Source organism: Theobroma cacao, chromosome 5, assembly GCF_053813885.1.
Source record: "Theobroma cacao isolate CCN51 chromosome 5, ASM5381388v1, whole genome shotgun sequence".
NCBI lineage: Eukaryota > Viridiplantae > Streptophyta > Magnoliopsida > Malvales > Malvaceae > Theobroma > Theobroma cacao.
In genome coordinates this window covers 45,738,201-45,761,223 of record NC_142643.1, presented here as the reverse complement: position 1 = coordinate 45,761,223, position 23,023 = coordinate 45,738,201, and the positions used below count along the sequence as shown (strand labels likewise).

At 36.4% G+C, this 23,023-nt stretch overlaps 3 protein-coding genes across 5 annotated transcripts; all 3 read right to left on the bottom strand.

The window, feature by feature from the left end:
- Positions 1-48: 48 nt before the first annotated feature.
- On the bottom strand, positions 49-9,144 carry LOC18600278 (ARM repeat superfamily protein). The gene is made up of 22 exons (XM_018121385.2): positions 8,775-9,144; positions 7,558-7,659; positions 7,220-7,363; positions 7,035-7,115; positions 6,875-6,944; positions 6,556-6,626; positions 6,317-6,480; positions 6,152-6,223; positions 5,823-6,060; positions 5,528-5,590; positions 5,154-5,438; positions 4,938-5,051; positions 4,709-4,835; positions 4,450-4,619; positions 4,257-4,358; positions 3,214-3,317; positions 2,837-3,128; positions 2,441-2,685; positions 1,365-1,868; positions 955-1,249; positions 668-851; positions 49-458 (listed from the first exon to the last, which is right to left on the bottom strand). The coding sequence occupies exons 1-22, from the start codon at positions 8,892-8,894 to the stop codon at positions 370-372; spliced, it is 3,636 nt and encodes a 1,211-aa protein (XP_017976874.2). The 5' UTR covers positions 8,895-9,144; the 3' UTR covers positions 49-369.
- Positions 9,145-9,831: 687 nt separating this feature from the next.
- Positions 9,832-15,799, bottom strand: LOC18600277 (Protein kinase superfamily protein). 3 transcript variants are annotated; one of them, XM_018121386.2, is made up of 9 exons: positions 15,650-15,799; positions 15,350-15,489; positions 14,730-15,235; positions 14,142-14,426; positions 13,716-14,033; positions 13,121-13,348; positions 12,880-12,980; positions 11,096-11,210; positions 9,832-10,577 (listed from the first exon to the last, which is right to left on the bottom strand). In XM_018121386.2, exons 3-9 carry the CDS (start codon positions 15,087-15,089, stop codon positions 10,236-10,238), a joined length of 1,749 nt encoding a protein of 582 aa, XP_017976875.1. In that variant the 5' UTR covers positions 15,090-15,235; positions 15,350-15,489; positions 15,650-15,799; the 3' UTR covers positions 9,832-10,235. The 3 variants fall into 3 exon arrangements, with proteins under 3 accessions (XP_017976875.1, XP_017976876.1, XP_017976877.1); XM_018121387.2 differs by having other exon boundaries at positions 15,350-15,783; XM_018121388.2 differs by having other exon boundaries at positions 9,832-10,574; positions 15,350-15,779.
- Positions 15,800-19,047: 3,248 nt separating this feature from the next.
- Positions 19,048-22,802, bottom strand: LOC18600276 (NOP56-like pre RNA processing ribonucleoprotein). The gene is made up of 9 exons (XM_018121389.2): positions 22,674-22,802; positions 22,224-22,330; positions 22,013-22,054; positions 21,723-21,902; positions 21,462-21,626; positions 20,633-20,833; positions 19,942-20,439; positions 19,729-19,860; positions 19,048-19,646 (listed from the first exon to the last, which is right to left on the bottom strand). The coding sequence occupies exons 2-9, from the start codon at positions 22,299-22,301 to the stop codon at positions 19,245-19,247; spliced, it is 1,698 nt and encodes a 565-aa protein (XP_017976878.2). The 5' UTR covers positions 22,302-22,330; positions 22,674-22,802; the 3' UTR covers positions 19,048-19,244.
- Between the last annotated feature and the right edge of the window lie 221 nt (positions 22,803-23,023).

Below are 23,023 nucleotides of genomic sequence, written 5' to 3'. Positions count from 1 at the left end.
AGAAACTGCTATGATTGGCTGCATTCATAGGCTTAAAACAGGCTTAACTTAAAACAAAGAATATCAGATTTGCAAAGATTGCCACCACCAAAAAAATATTAGTATGATTTGAATCAGCCAAAGAGATGAAAGAAACATTAGGACAATATACATGGTAACAAAACCAGAAGAGTAGTGCCATGGAATTCTATTTGAGATCACCACAACAGGTGGATGAATTGATTGCACAACTCTGTTTAAATAGCAAATAAAGAAGCTTCCATCTACCTTGGTGTATTACTGTGAGATTTTTCTTTTTCTTGTTCTTTTCTCCTCTGTTTATTTTTTCCTGGTTAAACTTTCTGTACAAACACCAAATCTGAAAATCCATCACAAAATTGCTGCCAAGCCTATGGTGTGATTGGTGTCCCCCTCATCGATTCTATTTTCAGGCACATTGACTGAACCGCGAGGCCTCGCTGAAAGGATTAGCATAGCAAACTAGTAAGCACATGTCCATAGAACTTAACAAGAAAACAATATAACATATCCAAGATTTACACCCACAAAGGGTTCCTTGTCATCCAAGGTAAAAGAATACTAAAAAGGGAAAAAAAAGCCTTAAACCAACACTTACTTGGATTCAAGGGGAAAAAGAAATACAATTAGATGAAATTGGAGTGCTTACTTGTAACATTTGTTATAATGTTTACACTTTTCTGAGCAGCAAGAGCTTTTAAGTTGTTCCCACTAGCTAATAAAAGCAAGCTCCTCATATGCTGCTTTTGCTCTTTAGGACTAGCGGTCTTTGCCAAGGCTTCTTCAAAGGCATGTAAATCGTTGGGGCTAATAGAAGGAAGGGAGAGTAAAATCTGTAGCAATCCAATAAAGACAACCTTCAATTAGCATTAGAAGGAACATGTATGATCAGAGTGCAGCCACTTAAAATTTATGAAGATTAGAGCCAAAACTAACCTGCCTGGGAGCCGTATCTCTGTCACAGAGATATATGAATATTTCGCGACAGAGATTAACCAGATCAGCACTGATAACAGCATTTGACTCAAGGGCCAAACCTCGGATGACTGCAGAAAATAGATCTCTAGAAACAAATTCCTGGAGTTCCACATTGTTTGTAAATATAGCTAGAAGAACCACAGCAGCAGAAAAGGAACAAACTTTGGTCACAGCTTCACTGTCTGTCCAAGTGAATGCTTCTAATGAAATCTGCAATACTGGAATTGCCAGGCTTTTGTGCTTCAAAAGGAAACTGTAAACAAATGTGAATGTTGAGAAAACAAGAATTTACAAAACAAAATAAATATCATAGATGTAAAAGCACCGCTACAGGTCAATACTAAAAGAAACAAATGCAGCAGGCATACCCAACCATAGAGCTTGACGCAAATGCATCCAAATCTTTCAGAGAAGACATGTCCACACGGCCAAAATGCCCAGAATGTTCTAAATTAGGAAGGGCAGCATTTAATCCAGGTGATGCCATAGTAGAGAGGAGCAAACATATCTCACGAGTTAAATCTCGAAGCAATTTTTCCTCCATTACTTCCACTTTCAAGTCTGACCCAGTGAGAATACCATGATTATCGGGAACCTTCGCCCGGCCTTCATGCAAAAGACTGGACCATGAACAACTAAGAGCTCGCTGACAGTGGACAAATAACGGGTGCAGTAGCTTTTCCAGCCAGACCTCCCACATATCTGGAGGACAGGACTTAACCAGAGGAATTAAAATAGAATGAACAAGCTGCCTTGTATGTCTGAACTTCATTGATTGTATATTCTCAATTAGAGCTAAAGCAACAGAATCAATGTCCATGAATTGAAAAAATGGATCTCCAATGGTAGTAGATAGGCCCAATACATTGTACCTATGATTGTGGAAGATGCAAAAGCATATAAGCACCAAATTAGAAACCACTTGAATGAGCCAGATGATGAGTGAAGTATGCCATTTGAAAATATTAGTTCATTTTTCACTCAAGTAGCTGGGCTACAAAATGGAGAGAGCCTCCCCAATCCGTGGTGAAGGAGAAATATGACCCATAGTCCTTTGTTTAATTTACCAACTAAGCTATTTAGCATCTAGAAAACAATTTTCCTTTTTTATTTTTCCAAATGATATTTGCTTCTGTGTTAAACTCTAGACAGCTCATGAATAACACAGCTAAACACTTCTATACCAAATATACATCTAACAAAAATGGAGCTTTATTTTTTGGGCATGATCAAAATATCATTTAGGGATCCTTTAGTTTATGTTCCATCCATTTTGTTGTCAGCATTAATGGTGCAGTTTTTCTCTCAAATCCTATTTCGTTTAATTGCAATAAACAGTAATTTTCACTCTTTAAGAGAAAAGAAACATCAGAGAGAGCACAAATACAAGAATACTGGAAAAATTACTTTCCTAAGTTAGAAATGTACAAGATGCCATACTTACCCACTGTCTCTGATACCCTTTAACCAATTTCGTATGTCAGCTTCATTTGGTTCTGTATATCCTTCCTTATTCACATCAAACTGAGATCCATCTATGAAAGTTAATGCACCCTTTGACAATTTGGGGTTCCCACCGCCAAGAAGACTGGACCGCTCCACATCACTCATGCTCATTGCTGCTTTAATTTCTCCAGGTAATGTTTGGAATATGGATGGTGACCAAAGGGAATGTATAGCACGAAGCAGCTGCAGATGAACAACAAAGTTGTAACAGCATGTTTCTGTGTTATCTCCTAGATAAGATTTGCTCAAAACCACATGGTCCTCACTTAAAGAAGTAATACTATTAAGGAAAATCTAAAAAAATCCAGGTCAGTTCTTAAACATAATAGCATACTGTTAAGAGAGGAGGCAGCATCCAAGACAGATGAGCAGCTATTGGATGTGGGGTAGAACTTGCTGTTGAGCTGTTTTGTAAGTTCAAATTGCCTTTCCTCATTCCACTCCTCTTAAGTGCTTTCTCAAAAAATGTCACAGTGTGGAAAAGTGACCACATAAATGCTGTATCGGAGCATAAACGAACTAGACCAAGCGGTTCAGACAGGTAATTGTTTTGCCACTCTATTGGTATCCACTGTTGGCTCAAGGGTTCAAGTAACCATGCCAAAACTTCTTGCTGTTGTTGAATCCTGCTCCATTTCAAGGAATTTGTCATAATAAGCAAAACAAATCTGGCTTTACATGGCAATTGAAACACTTTAAGCAAGTAATTACCCAGCAGCAGAAGCCATGACAAGAAACGCTTCACCTAGAAGATTATGTTCACCACGAAGCAAACAACCTTCTCTTCGTAAATATGCCATTGTATCAGCAATACCCTGCATAAACATCATGAAATAAATACAATATTCTGCTAAAACTCAAGTTGCCTTGATTCTTAGAAACAGTCATGCATATGATAGCTATAAACTTTAATTATGTAAGCCTTTGTGAGGGATTCTAATAAATTTCCTTATGAAGCACACATAATTGATACTTACTTAAAGAGATTATGTGGACTTTTTCTACTCAAATTTAACAGCTAGACAAACAGTGAACATTTAGAATTTCACAAAGCCTTCCTACAGCAAACAAAATTGAAGCTTGCTTTTGGCATATGAAGAAATATTCAGGAGATCCTTGAAAAATAAAAAGATTGTAAAGTTTAGTTTTTAAGGCATTCATTTCTCCTTCTTTGTCTTGTGGATTGTGGGAATGGGAGGTGGTGTTTAACAGGTTTAGTAACACTGCACTATTACCCCTTCCCCAACTATGAGCACCTCAACCCACATGATAGGCAGGGATTCGATGTACATTCTGCCTTAACACTTTTGGTATGAAACCACAGTCAGCAGCTAGAATCTCGTTTATATTCACACACAGCAAACTGGTCACATGGAGTTTTCCTGAGACTGAAAAGGCAATCGAATGCCTTTGCACCTGGATCTTTCAGTTGTAAAAGTTCCTGTTTATTCCAATAAATTTCATTTTACATGAAAACTAAAAAAGGAAAGAGTAGACAAGGTTACGAATTATTTCATAATTGAAATGACTCCCCTGCTCACATGACATGGCGGACTCTTAAATTAGCTATTGACCTAATTATAGTACCAGGAGAAATACCATAAAGTGCAGTTAGACACATGGTAAGTAAGTAGTTTCATTTTCATTTAAGCATGAACATTATTCTGCTTCAATAGAAGGCAGTCCATATCTACTCCTCAAATTGAAATTATCTAAGTCATCATTTCAGCAATTTCAAAGCTTCAATTAACTACCTTCATGTGAGGCAGAATACTTTTGTCAGCAGCTTTGGCCATTCGAATAAATGATGTACAAATCTGCAACCTTGCATGTCGTGCACTGCTTGTTGAAGGATCCTGCCAAACAAATTGTTGGGTAAAAAAGGCATAATTCTTGATCCTCATTGCAAGTAATAGGGCAAAACAAAGAAACAAATAGGAAGAGAACCTTAACAACGAAAGGAAGTGAATTTAGGAGCTCAAAAAGCTTATTGATGACACTGCCAACTGCATCTGGGAAATACTTGAGGAAGGGACCCATTGCATCTAGATAGCGTCCAAGTACTTCCACAAGGGCAGGCTCAGTCCAATTTAAAGAAAGAAGTTCCCGAAGTAAACCTTCAATTCACAGTAAACAGAGTTTTTCAGCAGGCATGGTATCATAAACCTAGAGCGTCTAATAAATAATGAAAGAATTGTTAGTAAACCTTCAAATATTCTACACAAAGCCAGGTGAACTTCTGAACTACCACCGGCAAACTCATTTGATCCATCAAATATAGAGCTAACAACATTTTCCAGAGCCACTTGCATGCTTTCCATCACAACTAAGTCCTGAAAGTTGGAAAAGATAATAACAATGAAGTTTCTAGGCCTGACAACCTACAGACAAGGTATCATAGAGAGGAATGAGATGAAAAGGGTTTGCAACCAAACCTGAGCAGGCATTGGTGAATTCAAGAGGTTCTTAATGATCATAATAATTCTTTCAGAAATTTTAGCACCAGCCACAAGGGGCTTGTTTGAAGCAATAAACTTGATTAAGTCAAGCTGCAATGGAAAAAAAAATTGTACATTGATGCTTAAATTTCCAAATCAAAAGAAGCTAAATCAAAGATCTAGAAAAAAATGCATCTGAGGTGATAGAGTTACCAGCCTAGAACGGTACTGGCCAAAATCACCCTTGCCCTCAAAATCATCACTCCACAACTCCAAAACCCCCAGAGAGAGGGCTGTTCCAGTCATAAGCTTTTCTTTTTTAAGCATGCGTTGGAAAGATATATCCAGAATTGCACTACAAATATCATCATTCAGAAAACTTAAAATCTTTCTCTTTTCACTATCAACCTGCGCTGAAGTAGAATCCACATTGGTAACAGCTGAACCATCTCCAGCTGAATGAAGCTTTGGCTTTGACATCAAATCCCTCATTAGTGCCTAGAAAACAAACCAACATGAAATTTTGTAAGTTAGCTATTTGTTATTCATGTTTTGCTATTACAACAATTTTAAAAACTTCAACATACCAACCAAAATTGCAGGGATTGATAATGAAGAGCCAGCTTAAAATGTTGAAAGAACCCCAGCATCTGGAAAGATAAAATTAGGTCATAATCAGAAATTTTTTATTACTCATTTTATTTCCATTAAACAAAAGTAGCCAAAAGAATTCACAAAAGAAAATGCTTCACAATCTTTGCATATAAACTAAAATATATCCATCTTTAGAAACCTGTTTGTAAACATACAACTTCAGTTGAATTAAAGATCACCAAGTAGGAATTTTACAAACCCTTGCCATAATCTTCTGACAGTCATTACCTGTAGTAAATAAAGAGAGAGTGTAGTGCTATCTCCGACAATACATTGCAAGTTTGAGGAACCCAAAGACACCATGCTTTCACATACATATTCTGCAAATTCACAGTCACTTTCATCTATAGCCCCACCTGTAGAGCTAGATCTGACTAAAAATTCTCTGGATACATTCATCAAGATCTGAAAGATGCTATTCATTGCAGAATCAAATTCAGAAGCAGCATCATCAGCAGGTCTCTTTCTGCATGTCACAATTGAGAATTTGCAACGTCATGCAGTACTCTTCCAGGAGAGAAACTTTGTAACTTAATCATGTAAACCATAAAGCATACCTTGGAGAGACAAGTTTGAAAAACTCACAAGCATGAAGACGAAAATCAGGAGACGACAGTAGGAAACCACACCTGTCAGAATTGGGAGAAGAGAGAGTTAAAAAGGGATTCACATCAATGATTTCAAATCTCATCTCTTGAGAAGTGAAAAGAAGAATGTCATACCCATGAATGATGCCGTATTTAGCAAGATCAGGCAAAGGAGCCCATTCGGCATAGGCATTGACAGCATTTAGAGTAGCTGTTACAGCAGCTGCATGCTGTTTTGCAATTTCAAGTTGTTGCCTACTCACCTCACTTAATACAGCTCCAAAATGCCTTTCCAATAACTGTACCAAGAATTAAGGATCATAAAGTACTGCTAAGAGAAGCAACTTATGTTTAAGGAAAAAACAGAGGCATACTGTGTATAGTAGTGGCAAAATTTCTGGCAAAGATTGAGTAAGCCCACGTAACAGTAATCTACGTCGATCACCTGATTGATAAAATTAATATCAGAGTGGGAGAAGCAAACAGCAGTACAAATACAAAGGAATCTTAAAACATCACATATATTACTCCCTCAAAATTAAAACTAATGGGAAAAGAAGGAAGCAAAAAGAACTATCCATTCTACTTCTAAAGTTTCAACAAAAGCAGCATCTTGAGATCTTGGATGTCTACAAATCTGAAATTATTCAGTTTTGGCACAAAAACAAAATCACACTCAAGGCAGATAAAAACCTTCCAAATCTTCGTTGTGCACAGTAATATCTTCAGGAAGCCATCTAAGCATCATTGAGACCAACTCAGCCTAAAAGGGACAAAATCATCAGAATCATCCAATGCATGATTCAAGAATAGAAAAAGATCATGACTACATGTAGGTTACAAAGAGCTTTACTTGTACAGGACCCTGGCTAGATAGGGAAACTAGAGAGGGAAGCAGCTCTTGCCATAGATTTAGTCCTTCTCTTCTAACCATCTGTAAGAAAGCAAAATAAAAAAATAAAAAAAAAGAAAGAAATATCACTGAAAAGTGATAATCATAGACAAATAAGATAAAATCCAGGGTAATGTGGTTAAAACCTCAGCGACAAGGGCGGCTGTTTGACTTTTCAAAGCCCATTCCTCACAAGGATCTGCAATTTCAGACATTAACTCAACAGCAACATTCGCAAAGTTCTTACGTTCTAAAGGACCAAATTCCTCCCACCGCAACCGAACTAAGTGCTGCATAGAGACAAGGCACAGATTTATCAGCATAATTTACTAAGCCATTACATAATGGTAACAAACAAATGAATCTTTTAGATTTGACACAATTATTTCCTTCATCTCTAAGATTAAATCTCAAACAGGATCAGTTTCATCAAATTGGAGATGTGGCATGAACAGAAAGGAAAGAATAGTGAATGAGTTTGAACCTGTAGCATTTTAAATGCATGTAACCGAATTTCTGAAGACCAATTTTTTTTGACTAAAAGGAATGATGTGTTTGCCAAAATTCGTATATCTCCTGCTTTGATCTGCAAATATTTAAGAGAGGTAAGTCACTAAAGAAATAAGAAGTAACACATGTAAGTATCTTTTTCCATGGCTGAGCGAAAAAAAAAGAAAAAGCTTTTGTCATGATTTAAAAGTGAAATACCACCCTAGATTATGATCCTGCAGTCATTTGTAGACTAACATTAACGCTACTTTGCAGGGGATGCAGACAGCTTTCCTATGCTTCATTTCATAAGCTCTTTTCACAGCAAAACTTTAGCAGTCTTAATAGGTTTTCTCTCCTTATTATTTTTAATGCTCACTTTTACTAATCAGGAAACAAAATCAAACCAATTAAACTCTATCTTAAAGAAACAAGAAAACATCAACCTTGACAAAACTCATTGCCTTTTGAATCATGGTTAAAAATTTCCAGCATGATACCTCATTATCATCCTGGCTTGCTGAAGTCCTATATTCCCATATGACTAATAAACCATGAAATGTTAAAAAAGGGAACCATTTTTAAACAGTTAAATCATCCTTAAGGAGTTAAAGCTCAATCACATGTAAAATTAAGGCTCACTCTTGAAATTCAATAGCACAAAATTATAGATAAAAAACACAACCCAATCACTGAAAGCCCAAAACTCAACCCAATCTTCATATAACATACAAAATTTACCACTCCTAAGCAGCTGAAAAACATAGAATAGAAGAGAAATGTCTGTAGAAACTGCAAAAGGCAGATTTTAAAACCTGTGTACAGAAAATAAGTTAATCAATGCCCTTTTGAAAGGAAGTGACTGAACCTAAAATCAAAAAACCCATTTGAGGAAAGCAAAGTAGGAGAAACACAAGGAACAGACCATTCTTGTCAAAATGCAAAGCACATCAAATTCCCAAGAGATAGTTATTACTTATTAGGTCCATCAAAGCAAATTAGAATGACCCTTTAACTCAAACCTTTAAACTGAATTTAATCACTAATCAAATTCCAAAAAAAAAAGTTCACAAATTTTCCAGCTTTAAACAAATTCAAAATCAATCTACTCAATCAAAGTTCAAAACTTTCATCAAATAACAAATTTTATACAAGTAATTACAACCAAAGGTGACAAAGAGAGAGAGAGAGAGAGAGAGCAAGAGAGAGTACGGATTCAAGGTAAGACACGGCAGCTTTGCGAGCATCAGGAGTAGAGTTCCAATCAAGGGCTGCAACAATGGCTCTAGCCACATTGTTTACTTTGCTGTCGTTACTGTTGCCTTCTTCCATTTTTGCCTTCCTCTGTTTTCTCCGAAAGTATAACCGTTCTGGGTTTTTCTTTTCTAACGAGATTCTTCTGGGTTCTATTGAAGTCTCTGCCTTTGTCTGTTTGAAGATTTCAAACAAAATGGGCAAAAGAAATTCAAAGAGAAAGAAGAGAGATTGAAAGGTAAAACTTTTTAAAAGGGGTTTATCAAAGTCAGGGGCGGTTTAACAGCTTTCAAATGATCATCTCCTGACTGATGGTTCAAGTACTAGCATAATTAATTTATATTAAATAAAAAAGAAAACAGTACTAAATAATTTCTTTTTATTTATTTATCCTTTCTTTTCTTTACTTGGAAATTGGGTTTTTCAGACAACTTACCAAAGAAGTTCTTCTTTACCCTTTTCATAATCCTAAGGCTCATTGGCCAAAACTGAGTTAATATTTAATGGGTCTTGGGCGGCCCAGAAGAAATTGGGAAAAAGAAAATTAAAGAAAATGGGCTGACACTTTTTCTTTTTGGATTCTTTTAGGGAGAAAGCATTTGAATTTTCAATTTCTTTTTCTTTTTTGCTCAAATCTAACCAAACCCCAAAAAATAGCAGGCAGCCCAGTGTCCACTGCCACCAAAGTGGTTGAGGTTGGGAAAAAGTACTGGCAATTGTATCTGAATCCTGATGCAATTTCATTCCACCATGACATCAGAAGTTGTGGATATCATTGGATAAAACAAGAAAGGAATGCCTGATTATCTTTACTGGAACAAATGAATGTAACAGCATTGTCTACTGGTTTGAACTCACTTTGAACAAGACAACCACTTGTGGTGGGAAAAGGTTTTAAGTCATAGGAGGAAACAAACACCATTATCCTGTACGAAATAGACACTGTTTGTCACTAAAGAATTGCCTGGAATGAGTAGAAAGGAACAAGTGACCTCTTATTTTATAAACATAAATATCAAGGGAAGAAGAAGGGGATTTGTAAGCATTTATTAGATTTTTTTTTTCTTACGTTCTCCAGTCTCCATTAGTCTAAACAGTGTACAGTTTGGAACACAAGAAGTTTTAAGAACTGAGAAATAGAAATATACATAACAGTGGAAACTTATCCTCAGGGTCCCAACAAATTAGAGAGCTTCTTTGGGGGTAAAAAGAATAAAAAGGTAGAAGGAAAAAAAATACAGAAAAATTGATTTCAACCCTTGGATACATTTTTAACAAAACAATACATGCTTGTATGAGAAAAACAAACAAGAACCTAATAAATATACTTGCATCGAATAGCAGTAAGACTCTGTGACGCCGTCATCAAATGCAATCGACTGCTTTCATAAATCTCGTTCGTATGTATGAACTGAGAGTTTAAAGTATGCTTCTCTTTCCTTTAACCCGGGTGTCACCACTTTTGTCTTTTTGGGATCCTGTTGGAGGTTTAGATGGTTCGTGTAAATCACCAGCAACATTCTTCTTTCGCCTTGGAGCACCCATGCTCGCAGAGTCAACCAATGGACCTGACCAAGTGTGTATTGGTTCTTTCGAATAAGTGAATGATGTAGTACTGAAGGGGACATCAGGAGGAACAAATGCAGGATCAATGTGATGCGATGCTCCTAAAGGAAAGCCAAGTGCTCCATCTTGGTGTGGTGGGGGGAACTTTTCACTTTTGCTCTTTGCATTTGCATGAGTTATTAGGCGCCTTCTCTGCTTCACAAGGTAACCCAAATTAGTTTAAAATATAAGAAAACTTTAAACAGGTGCTCAACGTCAGTCACAGCTGAACCTAGCATCTGGTGGAGTAGACATCATACTAATATGCCTTTGTATCTGTAAATACTCTAAATCAGATGCTACAAACAGTAAACAGACTAGCAAAGCTACTTTATCAAATAATATTCAGTTGGTAGACTGAAATTTAAGCCTAACTGACAAGGAGCATATGGTAATAGGAAGAACAGAGAGATAATATACTATCTTTCAATGCCAGATCTCAATATGAATAATTGCGCATTCACTGCATATTTAGGTTCCTATATGTACCAATAGAACAACTTGCAACAAACACATTCTGCTTTGAAAGTCCTTGCTCATTTAGTTAGGGGATGCAGGGAACAAAAGCTAACAATAAAAGACAAGAAAAAAACATGTCTAGAGAAAATATACTTTTTGAAGCAAATATGCAAACAAGATAGTGGCCTTCGACAAAAGTGATTTATCACACATACATCAAGATTAGACTGAAGCTCAGCATTTGCTTCCGGAGCAGGAATTGCCCTTGCACGATCGCGTGTCCGAGTCTTCCTTGCACCATCACCTTGGGTTTTACTAGCAGCTCTGAGTCTGCACAATTATACCAGAAAGGTTTTATTATAGTTGAAATATATACATGAGAGATACATGACTCGATGTGCATTTGTCCATGCATGTGTGTGTTCAGGAGCATGACAGAAGTTGAGATAAGTCTGAGCTGCAACAATCATAACAAAATAGCTTAATTGAAAATTTTCAAAGAATACTAATTAACACACCATTAACAGTGTAGTTAAACTCAAATGGAACCAATGTCTACAATAGAATGATGACTACACTTTGAAGCCATGACAGTTCCCACAATCAACTGTATGCTAGAGTTAAGCAAATTGACTAAGGGTGGGCGGCGGTCGGTTGCAACCGGGCAACCGACCGAAACTGTCGGTTAATGTAACCGACGGTTGCAATAGCAACCGTCGGTCGATCCGATCAGCCCACGGCCCTCAGGGGGGACTCCTTCCCCCCCGAACCGACCAAATAATCGTCGGTCATGTTTTTTTTTTTCTCAAGAAGGGGGGAAATACCATAATACCCCTCATTAAACACCCCCCCTCCCCGCCACCCAAAAGGGTAAAGAAAGAATAGCAACTTCTGCTGCTATTATTCCCTTTCCGGTTTCCCCCGACCCCCCCTAATTTCTCCTTCCCCTACTTTCCGCCGCTCCAACTCTCGCTCTCACTAAACCCTAAACCAGCAGCCACTAACAAAGTTGGCTCTCTTCCATTCTTCAACTGGTGCTTCTCAGTCAAGATTACTGCCACTGCAAGGGAAACCATAGTTTTTATTTTTTTTGTTAGTTATTTTGTCAATGTGTCATTGTGTTTGGCTGTTTGCTGGCCATGAATTGTTAAGCATAAAACTCTCTCAAGAATTAGCCCAACGGAATTAATGTCATCTGCTGCCCATGAATTGTTAATCATTTGCTGCTTATGGATCCTTAATCATTATTAGCCCATGGATTCTTCACAGCCCAAGTTAACTCTATGGATCTTTTCCAGCCCATGTCAACCTTCACAGCCCAAGTCAATTCCATGGAATCTTCACAGCCCAAGCCCGAATCAAACTAAGCCCACAGTCTATAAAAACCGCCCCGAAACCGACCGAACCGACCACCTTAAAAACCGACCGAAACCGATTTGGGGGGGGGGGGGGGGGGGGGGGGGGTGCGGTTCAGTTAGTTAAAATGGCTGAAATTTTTGATCAGTTTTCGGAATAACCGAACCGAAACAGACCAAAGCCAACTTTGCACACTCCTAAAATTGACATTGAATAAAATTCAAATCCATTGCACATTTTCACACTAGAGTATCTAACTGGCCAGCAAAATTCAAAATTCCTCGGGGTCATAACAAGCTTTATCATCTACATATAGAGACGAATTACTTAACACATTCCCGAATAAGCAAATAAGATCCAGAACGACCTGAATCTGTGTATTGGTGCATGCAAACCACATTAGTTTACATCCTTCTCCCTATCTTTATCTGTATGAACACGTGTGTAGGATGTGGGGTTTCCAACAGAGCATGTGCTTAAGGGTCTGTAATGTTCTTATGCATATTGCATACACATGAATATACCACCCTTCGGTCAAGAAAATCCATCAAATTGAAAGAATTTTCCAAGCTTAATCAGCTACAAAAGTTTGTAAAACAGCAAGTGACTGAAGACAATAAAGAGCAAAAGTAGAAGAATTGACCTCCGAGCTTCATCATCCCGTCGTTTTGCATCCATCTCTTTACTGGGCGGGTATTTTGGAAGGCTAGAAGGTTCACAAGCACAAGGTTCTGTTGTGAAGAACTGCACAAGAAGAGTAAAAGGGTGAAAAAGACACTTTTCGAAAGGGTACCTTGACAATAAACCAACTTTAGAAATAAAGTCAAAAGATGCCAAGAACAGCAGGAACTTGAGGAGGTGTTCACGGAAATCGAAGAACTCACTTCACTTCTTAATGCAGCAGTGGCAGTCAGACGTTCTGCTGGATCAATTGCCAGTAGAGTGTCAATGAGGGGCAGCGATGATGGTGGGAAATCTTTAAATGTCTCTTTTATGCATCTTTTATAAGGCTCTCGAGGTTTAAATAAGGTTGCATTAGGCAACTTTGATTTTTTCCAGTATTCATCTGATGGTGAACCACATAACTTGTATATTTTATGTAGTTGCTCTACCTAATTGATCAAAAAAAAAAAGAGAAATAGTTAGTGGCAATGAAGTGGTTGTACAACTACCTAGAACTTCACCTATTCATGTTCAATATGCAATGAGCAGCAACAAGAGAAGATCATAGCTTTTCAAGTTATGATACTATCATTTATTAGTTGCAACATGTCATCCTCCAATCTTTATACATTAAACATAGAACATAGCAATTTTTCAAGAAATTAACTTAAATCAACTAGTAGAAAGAAAATAACTTCCTAAATGAGCAGTGATGCCAAAATATCTTCCACCTAAAAATATTGCGTTGCACAGCCATATGGACAATAATTCAAAGCATCTTAAACTGAATAAACAACGAATGAAGCAAAAATCTACCTCCGTTCTACCAGGCATAATAGGCTTCCCAGCCAAGAGCTCAGCTAAAATGCATCCTGCACTCCAAAGGTCCACACCAACACCATAATCGGTAGCCCCAAGAAGAAGCTCAGGGGCTCGATACCAAAGAGTAACCACCCGACTAGTCATGGGATGCTTGCGGTTAGGATCAAAGAACGTAGCCAGTCCGAAATCAGCAATCTTAAGTACTCCTCCATCATCAATAAGAAGATTGGACCCCTTAATATCACGGTGAAGCACTCCACGGTTGTGACAGTGCTCGAGACCAGAAAGTAATTGATACATGTAACATTTAACCTACAATGTTAACATACAATTTAAGCATACTTCTAGAGTCACTTCCATGCCAAGGATGTATACCATGGATTTTACTATAATTAAATCACAAGAAAAGTTAGGGCTAACCTGTGGCTCTGTAAACTTTACTATTGGACTTGCTGCAAGACCAGCCAAATCATGCTCCATGTACTGAAATACCAAATACAAACTACAGGACATCCTTGAAGTAACTAAACCTTCCAATTTTACAACATTGGGATGGTCCAACCTCCGCAGTATGAGAATCTCTCTAGCCATGAATTTCACACTTTCAGGTTCCAGATTATCGAACCGAACCTTCTTTAGGGCAACAATTTTACCTGTTACCATATCTTTAGCTTTGTACACATTGCTATATGTTCCAGAGCCAATCTACCATCAGTAAGGAAAGGTAAGTATCTGATTCAAAATACCAACTTCACAAATATCAATAGATGAAGAAAAAGACCGAGAACTACACTGCATCCCCGATGATGTAACAAAAGGTAATCACTTCCATTATTTAAAGATAAAATTGACCATCCTTATGCCATAGTAAAACAAAAGAACACAACTAAAATGGCACAACCAATTAAATTCAGTGTCATTTCAAAACAAAAAATAATAGTGATATCATCTTTAAATAAGGATCAATAAAAGAAACCACAAATACTAAACATAAACAAAAATGCCCACCTTATCAATCTTCTCAAATGTGTCAGCCCTCCGTGGAATCCACCCATTTAGCGCCTCCCCACAGGCATCCGACAGCCATGAAGGCCATCCAGCTGCCACCTGCTCTCCACACAAATGCTTAGGTAGGTTACTCAACCTGGGGTTTGGCTTTGACTTTCTCCTTTCCCCTCTTTGTTTTCTTTCCCCATCGGCTTTTTCTTCCTTTCTGGTACCCTCATTTTCAACCTCTACAACACTAGCATCAGTTTTTGAAACTGTAACATTTTCTGCTTTCTTATTGGATTCAAAGTTAGCATTTTTACTCTCCCTAGACTCTGAAACAATCCCTGAAGATACTTCTCTTCCCAAAACACACCCCATTTCTTAAATCTAAACCTCATTTCCCAACATATTCTAATCTGGGTCTTGCTCTGAATCAACAACTAATCAATAAATGATTAACTACCCACAAATCAAGCAACTTTAACAAGCATGATCAAGCTGATAAATCTGCACACAAAAAAACACTGAAACAAAAAAAGTTGACTATTACATGAAATTACCAAAAACCCAACTTAAATAACAATCTAAACTCTAAGATAAGCTAAAATTCACTGTGCAAAAAAATCATAAAACCCTACCCTTTTGACTGCTACGATTCGGGAGCTTCCAAGATTCAGCAAGAAATGAAACCCAAAAAAAAATGATCTTGGAGCTAAGTTAAAGACTGAAATTTGAGACGTCTTAAGAAGAAACTTGGGGAAGTCAAATCAAAAATGATCTGAAAGTAGGAAGAAAGAAACAAAGAGAGATAAAGAAAGAGTTTTTAGATAGAGAAAGTGGGGAAGTTAAATAAAAGGCATTGTTTTTAATGAGTTTGGAAGTGTAGTTCTGTTTTGTGTTCTGTAAGAGAGAGAGAAAGAGCAGAAATTGATACTTACTTTGGTTGAATCTGAAAGAGAGAGAGAGAGAGAGAGAGAGAGAGAGAAGATAGAAGAGAGATTTCTTCAAGTGTTTGTATTGGTAAAGGGTTTTTGGCCTCTCTGTTCTGCTCTTTGGTGCCTTGGACTTTTCTCTTTTTTGTATTTTTAATTTTTTTTCCTCTTCCTTTAAGGAAAAAAAAGAAAAAAAATCTGAAAATAACAAATCAAATGAGAGCAAAGCTCAGATCTATTTGCTCTCAGTTCCTACTAGTGTCATACTTACATTCCTTTTACCCAAAGTCAAACCTCCCAATACCTCTCTCTAATTCCTTTCCATTCCCCCACTAATTAGAATCAAAGAGTTTATTCCATCAAAAGGAATAAATAAAAGATAAAACAAAATAAAAATCTATCCTTTTCCTATCTATATTTTAAGATATAAAAAAATGGAAATTTTTTATGGGATTATAGATTAATTCTTAGTTGTTGGGTAAAAAGAAAAAGAATAAGGTTCTTAGTAGTTGGTATATATGAATACACCAACTTGAATATTATTCAAGTATTTTGGACAAGTTGGTGAGTATTTCATTGGATTTCCCATTATAGTGTTGAAGATAAATTGAGAAGCATCTAAGGTGAAAAATATGGGCTTTGATAAAGATAATAATGGGTATTTTTTAATCGAGTACCTATAAATATTCAATCCGATTATATAAAATATGAGTATCTCAATATTCGAGTTTGAAATGAAATTTGAATAATAAATTTAGGTTGAGAAGGCAGACAGGTTTAGTGGTATGGTTGCTTGAGAGAAGATGAAAAATTATTGTGTTGGGTTGCTGTCAAAGTTGGAGTTTCACCAAAGTAATTCCTCTTTTCTAAGTCCTTAGTTCCTGGTTAACAGCAGCCATTAGTTTACACCCTAAGTCAATTTTGTTCCCTTTTTTAATCCCAAGATTTTTTTTTCTTTTTTTTTTTTAGGTTTCTTCTGTCTTAGATATTGGCTTGGCCCACATTTGCCAAGGAGCCAAAAAATGATGAAAGAAGTGCCCCTATTAACATCTAGAAAAAGATGGAAATCCACCAAGGTTGCTTTAAAAAGAGAGAAAGATACTAGTATAATTCATGTACCCAAAAAGCTTGTATTATTAATTGTTAGTAGTTTGTTTTTTTGGTGAATTTCAAGACAAATATTTAAGATGTTAATACATATTTTATAATTGGGTATCTTACATTATTTAACTCAATCATGTAAATTAAAATATTTTATAATTGAGTTTAAATAATAAAATTATTGTCCATTATGGATTTGAGTAATAGTTTTAAAGTATTTACTATTACAATAATTTTCAATATTAAATTATAATTATATATATTATTTTTGTTTAGTTTGAATATTCAAGATATTCAAAATAAAATCAATTGGTTACACCTTTGATTTAACGTGATATCCAAATAAAAACTACCTTTATTTATTGATTCGTCTATAAATTTTTTTTTCATTGATTCATATCACGTAATAAATATATAACACTAAAAAAAAATTTCATATCTATAAAATTAAGAATATCATAAGTATATAAATAAAGTAAAAATCTCTTCATTTATAATTTATTAATTTGAGATTAAATAATCATCTTAAAAATTTAACAATTTTCTTTTCGAATTATTAAAAAACTTGAACTAAAAGTACCCATCAATCCCTACAACATAAATTTTTTATTTTTTATTTTATAAAGCTATATCTATGAATTAGTGACTTATTCTTTTAATGCAAGTCCTTAATTTTCTTGAGTAAATACTTCCAAAAAAAAGGAAAGGAATAAAGGTTGAAGCAGAGGATGGAGAACAAAAAGAGAGACAAGCTCTCTTTCTTTGTATAAATATATTATGACCTGAATTTTTATTTTTTATTAAGGGTTGGATTTAGCACTTTTACTTTATTTTTCCTCCCTCTTCTACAGAAGAAGATAATTAAAATAAAATAAAGGCAAAAAGTGGTTGATGCAAGTGGGAAGAACAAAATCAGAACAACAATCAGAATGTTAACTTGATGGTATTAATTCTTTGTTTAATTAAGGCAGGATCCTCTTTTAAGTTTGAGTCAAAATCCAACAAGAACAAGATATTCACCTAATTTAACAGACAAATCCAATTGAGAACAGTCATGTCTTTGTCTCTTAACTACAAATACAATGATTTCTGCACTTGAAGGATTAGTTATACACACACCCATTTTTCTTAATATTGAATTCAAAGATTGCTCCCCTGATTAACCAAACTCATACATTTCCTTCCACTACCATCTTTTTGTTCATTCTTTGTCAGATGGTTTGTTTCAACCAATTTTCAAAACCTGACAGCTTCTTAGCTTTCTTCTTCTTCTTCTGCTTCCTTGGCCTTATATGGAAGGATTTGAATCAGACTTTTTATGTCCTTTGGGACAATTTCTTGTTCACCCATGATAAGCAGTGGGATATGCTTTTTGCCTGTGGAAAGAATCTTGCTGAAGCAGTACATGTTTCCAAATGAAATGCAAACCTTTTCAGCAGTCATCAATCTCCTACTTCCAGCACCCTTCTTTTGACTCTTGTCGTAGATTTTCCACCTTGGGTTTGCCTTTAGCAGAGCAGACCCCCAGCAGAATGTCTCAATTCCTTTTTCAAGAATCAAGACCCCCTGATCATGTTCAAAGCTAAAACTAGTTATAACTAATTAACAGAAAGAGAAAAGTAAATCCGGGTTTTATTCTATTGTGCCACAGAGTTATCCCTCAAGCTTTGGTGCTGCCAAAGAAACCATAGATGCTTGGTAGATGAGCATGTAAATAGGAATCCCACGCTTCTCCTTAAGAGCTCTGAAATGGGCATTTCCTGCTCCAAGAATCTCAACATTACTACCAGGCTTTGCTGCTACCGTTTGGCAACGAGGCAAGCACCAACTAGCTTCCTCTCTGAGGCATAATTCAGTGCAATAATAGTCATCTGATTATGGTTTCTGCATAGAGACAGAATCCCATGCACCACAGTGGCCCTTCATCAGGTCAAGATCACTAACTTCAATCCCCATTATGATATTTGTGAAAAGTTGAAAACAATATAATTAAAACAAGAGGAAGAAGAAAAGTCATAAGTATTACCATCATTGTTGTTTTCACACGAGAGAATATTGCTATTGTACACAGCATTTTATTATCTATAAGTGCTTTTGTTAACTTATTGTACATAAAATATTTCATTTCTACACAACTCCTAGGCAAATATGCTATTCCAGAGCAAGAGGAGATGAACATAGCAACCGTTTTATTCCATGTTTCAATAGAGCTGGCTACATTTTCCTTCTTTATTTAATCATATGCTAATTGAAGGCTATTGATTACCATTTCCATATCAATGCAAAAAGATAGTAACCTTACATTAACAATAAAGTTGTGATATTTCCTTGCAATTGCATCCATAAGGAAGTTAAAAATACGTCAAAATTAGGTTTGAAGAACACTTCCAGATAATTAACAACTCAGCAAAATACCACATTTTACAAGCAGAAGTACCTAAAGCCTATATTACCCAAAACTTGTTTGGCAGCAAATCACCACAAACTTTCTTGATTTTTCTCAATCCTCACTTTTCTTCTTCTTCTTTTTCTCTTTCTTGATCTGCACTTCAGATTCTTCTTCTCCTTGTTCTGCATGCTTTCTCTTCTTCTTTTTCTTCTCTCCTACTTCAACATTCTCCCCATCAACCTCAGCCTGATGTTTCTTCTTTTTCTTCTTTTCCTTTTCCTTTGGTGCAGGCTCTTCGCCTTCTGGATGATTTCCATTAGCTGGCAAATCTGCCTCCTGATCAGCTTTCTTCTTCTTTTTCTTCTTCTCTTTCTTTTCTTCAGTGGCAGGTGCCTCTTCTGCTTCCTCTGCCTGAGAAGGTTCTGCCTCAACGTTTTTCTTCTTCTTTGGGACTGTATCTTGCTCATCAGGAGTTGTTTGCCCAAGAAGAGAATCTGCTGCAGGATTGTAAGTCTGTATACAGGAAATGTGTCAGTGACCACCTAAAGGAAAAAAAACACTAAATGCTACAAATGATGGATTCAGATACAGAGACCTTAACAGGAGTTATCAACCCAGCTCCCTTCCTCCGATCCTTGTCATAGACTTCTATCTTAGGCTTGCCTTTAGCTGACCCAGCAGATCGTCCCAATTCTTTGCCTTCAAGAGTCCTTAATCTTGCTTCAAGCTACAAAATATAGCGTGTAAGAAATACCTTACATTTTTCTTTGGAAGGAGGGAGAAAGTAACAAGTCATCTAGGATTTCACCTTGGCTCGGTTCTCAAGTCCCATAGAGTTATCTTGGTCATCTCCAAGAGCATCACACCGAATTGCCAATGCAGCCTTTGCAGCAAGTGACCTGGAGATTTTCCCCTTGTGCTTTGGCGCTGCCTGACCAACCAAGGATGCATGGTAGATAAGCCCATATTTGGGAGTTGAATGCTTTGTCTTAAGAGCTCTGAAGAGAGCCTTTTCAGCACCAAGAATCTGAACAGTACTTCCAGGTTGCTTTGCAAGATTCATTAAGCTGCCACCATGAGCAATGAGGCGGGCACCAACAAGTTCGCCAACAAGAGCAGTCAAGTTTGGTGCAATAGTGTTCATCCTGCTCTTTAAATAATCATATAGCTGAGCTCTGTATTCAGCAAGTGACAAAACCTGATCACATAGTTCTTTGAGACTCGTAAGATCAAGGTCATTAACTTCAGTTCCCATGGATATGACTGCTGCCTCCTTTAATTCTGTCTCAACCTCTTCCGGTAATATCTGTGAAAATTCAAGCAAGTAAACTATTTCAAAATAAGGAAAAAGATTCTTTCAAGCACTTTACGTCAAGCCTAATAATGAGGGAAATCTGATAGCTCGCAAGCCAATATTAAGCTTCATATTGAAATAACATAACACTTGGTAACCAAGCTTGGGGTATTAGCTTTCTAATTAAGTCAATTGGAACTCTTACCTCTGAGAAATCAAGCTTAGCAGCATTAGCACGGTCACCCATTAACTTAACTGTCTTGGCATAAAGGATATTGTCCTGTACAATCTTAGTAAGCTCGGGAAAATGCCAACCATACCATTCACGAATCCGCATTGCATATGTGTTGAGCTCTTTATCAAGATCATCAAGCAAACCAATGGCTTGAACAATCATTGTGTCAACCTAAAAAAACAATATTATACAGTCACAATTGCTCCAGAGAATCATATGTCTTAACACTGAAGAACTTCTTTAAAACAGAACAAATATTAGGTAGCACATGAAATCCACCTTATATTGGCACGGCACCAACCCTTATCAATGCCTCTCTTAGAGAGCTTCAAATCCAAATAAGAGATACAATAGGTTTCACAAAGATTAATGCTTTTAAGCACTTTGACATACTTGAAACCAAAAGTATGAATGAGAAATTCTTTTCCGATGAGAGTTCGCATTTTACAGTAACACCACATCTCTTACAATTCAAAGGATTAGCTTTATGAGAATGCTTAACTCATTTACATCCTTTATTCCAAGGATTAGCTTTATGAGAATGCTTAACTCATTTTACATCTTTTATGGCTTTCATCCAATGATCAACAACTGCAATGATCCACTGCCTAGACTGTTAACTAAAATTTTACCTCTCTAAACTTACTCTCCTTTGGAGCCTTGAATCTTATACCAACTTATTTATATATGTATACCATTGGGCATTTTTAACAAAGTCTTCCCAGAAAAACCCTCCCTGTTCCAATGGAAAGAGATAATGCTAAATCAAGTTCACAAGAAATCGTTATAACTTAAGTACCTTATCAGCACTGAACTTGAGCTTGAATCTAGACAGGCTATGAGACAACCCCAAACTCATTGGAGCCAAATCTTGAGCAGCTAGACCAGATATGAGTTCTGTCAACTGACTTCTCACACCTCTCATCAACTCCATAACAGCATTATTGTGAACACATTCAATTTTCTGCAGACAAGTAGTTACTTCTACTTAAATAAGATTCAAATGAATTAAAAAGAAGAATATCACCATAGAATCTACATATGAAGACTATCAACGAACCAGTTTTTCCTTAATTGCATTTCCAAGCTTTGAATCAGCCACTGCTACTGTCTCACCATCGCAATGAGCTCGCAAGAATTTGCGGAGACCTTTGCTGGGTGTGCTTTCAAGTAGTTTGGTTGCTGCTTCCAAAGCTTCTGCTGTGTTTTCAAACTTAGAAAAGGCTTTCAATGACACAACCTAATAATATTTCAAAAAATCGATCAGCTCCGTAGTTAAAAGAAATCCAAACGGCATAATACTAACATGAAGGACAACAAATGTGTTCAAAACCCTAAAAAGGTAATAACCTTTCTTGCAGAATCAGCAGCCAAGAATTCCTTGGACAAGTCCTACAACAACAAAACCACAAATTTCAATCCAAACTTGGAACGGGAAATTTCCATAAACTAAAACATAAAGCCACTGACTTCATTCAATCACGGTATTTTATCACAGTTCATAAATACATAAAAAGGGGGGCTTCCTCTTAATGCTCAAAAGATTTGAAGATAAAACTACCTCAACTTTATTTAGCTTCCCTTCATCCAACACTTTAAAAAGGGCAAAGCCCGCAGGTGTCTCAAATAAGACAAGCATTTCTCAATCTTCCCAAAAAATAAACAGACCTGAAACGTCATCACCATAAAATTCCTGTTAACAACATAATCAAACTTCAAACAACTAAAGTCATTTAGAAGCCCAAAAAATGATCATAAAACTACTACTTTTCAAATACCCAGTTCATAAAAATACCTAATTAATTCATAATCACGAAAAAAAAAACTGCTAAAGACGAATATTTATACGTTCCTATAGAAACCCATTAGAGTAGGAGTTAAGAGTAAACAAAGCCCAGAATCCAAATTAGCAACCCCAAGAAAATAGCGAACCAAGATCACATAAACGAGCTAATGAACAGTGAATAACAATGGAAACTTGTTAAAGAAAAAAACCCTAGTTTTCTTTTACCTAAGCTCTGTTGGGCTCTGCTGCGTTGTCGGAAGAGAGAGAGGTAGAGGGGGTTTAGGGTTTTAAGCCACCGTTTATATTGCAGTGTTTATTCATAAGGGTACTTTCGTAATTATGTTAAAGTTTTTGTGCAGTAGGGTTTTTCTGTTCTTTTCTTTTTCCTCTTTGTTTGGCATTTTTTGGGGCTTTTCGCACCGTCAATTCCTGAGGCCCACTGGTATAATTCAGCAGACTAGAGGGTGGTGATGATATCATAAACTTTTATTAAATCTAATCATAGCCGTCCATAAGAGTAGACTTAAAAAATGAAAATATATTTTAATTTCAACATAATCCTTAAAAAAAATTGT